Raw genomic sequence first — 5,236 nt, 5'->3', positions numbered from 1 at the left:
CCTATGGAGTTAATAAACACACAAAAAAAAAAAAAAAAAAAAAAAACTTACATCTCAACAAGAAGAGGTAGGCGTACAGTAAGAGCATAACAGATAAAATATCTTAATTTGATCATTTAAGATTTTCTCCTTTTTAAAAAAATTTTTTTGAGATAAAGTCTTGCTCTGTTGCCCAGGCAGGAGTGCAGTGGCGCAATCTCAGCTCACTGCAACCACTATCTCCTGGGTTCAAGCAATTCTTCTGCTTCATCCTCCTGAGTAGCTGGGATTACAGGTGTGTACCACCATGCCCTGCTAATTTTTGGATTTTTTTAGTAGAGATGGAGTTTCACCATGTTGGCCATTCTGGTCTCGAACTCCTGATTTCAGGTGATTTGCCCACCTCAACCTCCCAAAGTGCTAGGATTACAGGTGTAAGCTAGCATGCCTGGCCAAGATTTTCTTCTAAACTTATTCTATACATTTTTTAAATTGTTGCCTTATTTGTATATATTTTTAGCTGATATTTGGGTAAAGAAGGTGTTTGGAAATAATTGCTAGGGAATTATCACTCCATGATGATTTTGAAAAGAATCTAGACATGGTGGCGAGTGCCTGTAGTCCAAGCTACTCGAGAGGTTAATGCAGGAGAATGGCTTGAACCCAGGAGGGGTTCAAAAAAAGAAAAAAGAAAAGAAAACAGCCTATTCAGTTTTAAACCCTCACTCCAAATTCTTTCCCATGTATCACTAATGTATATAGAGAGTTGAAATCAGTGCATGCACAGTTTTGTAATTTACTTTGACATTATTTCTTCTTTTGTTTTTTTGATGGAGTCTTGCCCTGTTGCCCAGGCTGGAGTGCAGTGGCACAATCTTGGCTCACTGAAACCTCTGCAACTCAGGTTCAAGTGATTCTCCTGCCTCAGCCTTCCACGTAGCTGGGATTACATGTGCATGCCACCACGCCCGGCTAAATTTTTTTGTATTTTTTCTTAATAAAGACAGGGTTTCACCATCTTGGCCCAGCTGGCCTTGAACTCCTGACCTTATGATCCACCCACCTCGGCCTCCCAAAGTGCTGAGTTTACAAATTTTATGTAATTTAAATTTTTATTAATATATATACATACATAGACACACATATATGTATGCATATGCATACATATATTCTGTTGTGCTTAGGCAATATAGTTTACTTAAGTCTCCTCTCTTATTGTTTCTTTTTCTTTCCTTTCTTTTCTTTCACATGACACTGCAAACCTTTACACACATCTCTTATTGTTTAGATCATTTCATATTTTCTTGTTGTAGCTGTCATGATTACTGCCCCCCCTACCCCGCCACCCAGTTATTTCCTCTTCCTCCTACTTTGGGTGTTCCTTTTAAAGTATAGCCTTCAGAATGAAATTACTGGGTCAAAGCACTTGACTAGCTTTATAGCTCCTGTTATATATTGTCAGATTGTTCTCTAGAACAGTTTTACAGTGTCACTGGAGTTATTTAAGTTTAGCAGTTTCTCTGTGGCCTGGCCACATTGATTTTTATCGCTTTTATAACATATTTAGAATATAACGTTTCCTTAAAAGTATTTTAATAAGCATTTACTTTTTGATGGCCTATTTTTATGTGAGGAATTTTATTGTAATTATTTCTTGGTATATAATCTGTGCATCAGTTTTGACCACTTAGCCTGAGCACTTTGTAGATTGGTCCTATTTATTTGTATCAACTCTTTTCTTTGTTTCTTTTCTTTTTTTTTTTTGAGACAAGGTCTCACTCTGTCACCCAGGCTTGGACTGCAGTGGTGCAGTCATGGCTCACTGCAGCCTTGACTTCCTGTGTTCAAGTGATCCTCCCTCCTCAGCTTCCTAAGTAGCTAAGACCACAGGTGTGTATCATCATACCTGGGTAATTTTTAATTTTTTTTTTTTTTTGTAAAGATGAAGTCTTGCTCTGTTGTTGAGACTGGTATTGAACTCCTGGGCTCACACGATCCTCCTGCCTCAGCCTCCAAGGTAGCTGGGATTACAGGTCCCTGTCATCATACCTGGGTAATTTTTAATTTTTTTTTTTTTTTGTAAAGATGAAGTCTTGCTCTGTTGTTGAGACTGGTATTGAACTCCTGGGCTCACACGATCCTCCTGCCTCAGCCTCCCCAAATCCTGGGATTACAAGTGTGAGCCACCATGCCCAGCCCCATATCAAGTCTTTATAGATAATTCAGATTTATCACAGTTTTCTTCTTCTATTGTCTTCCCTAATATAAGACCTTATTATGCTTTTCATGTAAAAGAGTTTTTTAATTAAAAATAATTTTTTGTTGTGATAAGTTACACATAAAATTTACCAAAATGTATAATTCAGTGGCATTTAGTACATTCACAAAGTTGTACTAACTGTCACCACTCTAGTTCCAGAACATTTTCATCACCCTGAAAGAAAACTCTATTCTCTCCTACCCATAGCACCTGGCAACCACTAATTTGCTTTTTTCTCTCTATTCCTTTTATATTAAATATCCAAAATAGGTGACCCTATGGAGTCAGATGGCTGGGCTCAGTGGCTTATGCCTGTAATCCCAGCACCTTGGGAGGATGAGATAGGTGGATCAAGGAGATGAGGTCAGGAGATCAAGACCATCCTGACAAACGTGGTGAAACCCCGTCTCTACTAAAAATACAAAAATTAGCCAGATGTGGTGGCATGTGCCTGTAATCCCAGCTACTTGGGAGACTGAGGCAGGAGAATCGCTTGAACCAGGCAGTTGGAGGTTGCAGTGAGGGGAGATTGCCCCACTGCACTCCACCCTGGGTGACAGAGCAAGACTCCATCTCAAAAAAAAAAAAAGGGAATCATACAATATGTGGCCTTTTGTGTCGAGCTTTTTTTATCTAGCATAATTTTTTCAAAGTTCAACCATGGTGTAACATGTAGCATGTATCAGTATTTTATTTCTTTTTATGGCTGGATAATATTCAGTTGTATAGATATATTTTACTTAATTAATCTGTTGATGGTACATATGGGTTTTTTTGTTTGTTTGTTTGCTTTTGCTACTGAATAGTACTTCTATAAACATTTATGTACAAGTTTTATTGAACACTTGTTTTTAATTCTTTGGGTATGTACCTAGATGTAAAATTGCTGAGTCATATGATAGCTCTATGTTTAGTTTTTTGAGGAACTGCCAAACGATTTTCCACAACAGCTGTACCATTTTACATTCCCACCAGCAATGTATGAGTTCCAGTTTCATCACATGCTCATCAGTCCGTCCGTCCGTCCTTCCTTCCTTCCTTCCTTCCTTCCTTCCTTCCCTCCCTCCCTCTCTCCCTTCATTCATTTATTCATTCATTCCTTCCACCATGCAGTGCATATGAAGTAGTCTCTCCTTATGGTTTTGATTTGTATTTCACTAATGACATTGAACACCTTTTTTGTGTACTTTTTAGCCATTTGTATATCCTCTTTGGAGAATTATTCTTTTAAGTCCTTTGTCCTCTTTTAAAATTTATTTTTAGAGACAGTCTAGCTTTGTCACCCAGGCCAGAGTACAGTGGGACAGTCATAACTCACAGCGGCCTCAAACTCCTGAGCTCAAGCAATCTTCCTGGTCAGCTTCACAAGTAGCTATGGCTACAGACATATCCTACCATGCCTGGCTAATGTATGTATTTATTTTGTAGCTTCTGTGGAGATGGGGTCTTGCTGTCTTGCCCTTGCTGGTTTCCAACTCCTGGCCTCAAACAATCCTCCCGTCTTGGCCACCCAAAAGCATTGGGATTATAGGTATGAACCACCAGGCCCAGCTCTTTGCCAGTTTTTATATTGAGTTATTTCTCTTGGTTGTTGAGCTTTTATTTTATTTTATTTTATTTTTTGAGATGGAGTCTCTCTCTGTCACCAGGCTGGAGTGCCGTGGCATGATCTTGGCTCACTGCATCCTCTGACTCCCTGGTTCAAGCAATTCTCCTGCCTCAGCCGGAGATGCCGAGTAGCTGGGATTACAGGCACGAGCCACCACGCCAGGCTAATTTTTGTATGTTTAGTAGAGTAATCAGATTTATGATTTGCAAATATTTTTGCACCGTCTATGGGTTGTCTTTTCACTTTTGATAGTGTCCTTTAATGCACAAAAGTTTTCAATTTTGATGAGATCCATTTTATCTGATTTTTGGTTTTGTTCATAATTTGGGTATCATATCTAAGAAACCAGTGCCAAAATCATGGTCATGAAGATTTGCCCTTGTGTTTTCTTCTAAGACTTTCATAGGTTTAGTTGTTATATTTAGGTCTTTCATCCATTTAAAGTTAGTTTTTGTATATGGTTTGAGGTAAGATCTAACTTCATTCTTTTGTATGTGGATACCACTTGTCCGAGTACCATTTATTGAAGACTCTTCATTTCCCATTGAACAATCTTGGTATTCTTGTCAAAAATCTGTTGACCACTGATATGTGAATTTATTTCTGGATTATCAGTTCTGTTACATTTATTTATATGTCTATCATATGTCTATATTATGCCAGTATCATACTGTATTGATTGCTTTAACTTTGCAGTAAGTTTTGAAATTGTGAACTGAGTGTTTCAACTTCGTTCACCTTTAAGACTATTTTAGCTATTCACGATCCCTTATAATTTTATTGTAGGATCTGCTTTTCCATTTCTACTAAAAAGGCAGTGATATTTTAAAAGGACTCATGGCTAGGCACAGTAGCTTACACCTATAATTCCAGCATTTTGTGGGGCCAAGACAAGAGGATCACGTGAGGCCAGGAGTTCAAGACCAGCCTGAGCAATGTAGCAAGACCCTATATCTGCAAAAAATTTAAAAATTAGCTAGGCATGTTGGCACAAGCCTGTAGCATCTGCTACTCTGGATGCTGAGTTGGGAGGATTGCTTGAGCCCAAGAGTTCAAGGTTATGGTGAGCTATGATTGTTCCACTGCACTCTAGCTTGGGTGACAAAGTGAGCCCTATCTCTGAAAAAATAAAATTAAAAAATTGACCAGGTACATGGCTCATGCCTGTAATCCCAGCATTTTGGGAGGCAAAGGTAGGTGGATCACTGGAGCCCAAGATTTTGATACCAGCCAGGCAACATGACAAAACCCCATCTCAGGCCGGGCGCAGTGGCTCACGCCTGTAATCCCAGCACTTTGGGGGGCTGAGGCGGGTGGATCACGAGGTCAAGAGATCGAGACCATCCTGGTCAACACGGTGAAACCCCGTCTCTACTAAAAATACAAAA

The 5,236-nt window shown here is 39.2% G+C and overlaps 1 protein-coding gene across 5 annotated transcripts in view; it reads left to right on the top strand.

Annotated features, from left to right (window-relative positions):
• The window catches only part of GOLM2 (golgi membrane protein 2), a 121,285-nt gene that overhangs the window by 77,019 nt on the left and 39,030 nt on the right, over positions 1-5,236 (top strand). The window contains exon 9 of one of the 5 annotated variants that reach the window (XM_017545891.2): positions 3,668-3,827. The exons of the other annotated variants lie outside the window; for them this stretch is intronic. Within the exon in view, the coding sequence (XP_017401380.1) occupies positions 3,668-3,813 (146 nt within the window). The 3' untranslated portion in view covers positions 3,814-3,827. Of the gene's footprint in view, positions 1-3,667; positions 3,828-5,236 lie in introns of those variants that run through there. 5 annotated transcript variants of the gene reach the window in all.

This window comes from Cebus imitator, unplaced genomic scaffold (genome assembly GCF_001604975.1).
Source record: "Cebus imitator isolate Cc_AM_T3 unplaced genomic scaffold, Cebus_imitator-1.0 Scaffold9, whole genome shotgun sequence".
In the NCBI taxonomy this organism is placed as follows: Eukaryota; Metazoa; Chordata; class Mammalia; order Primates; family Cebidae; genus Cebus; species Cebus imitator.
The sequence above is the reverse complement of the archived record's forward strand: the minus strand, read 5'-3'. Positions and strand labels throughout refer to the sequence as shown.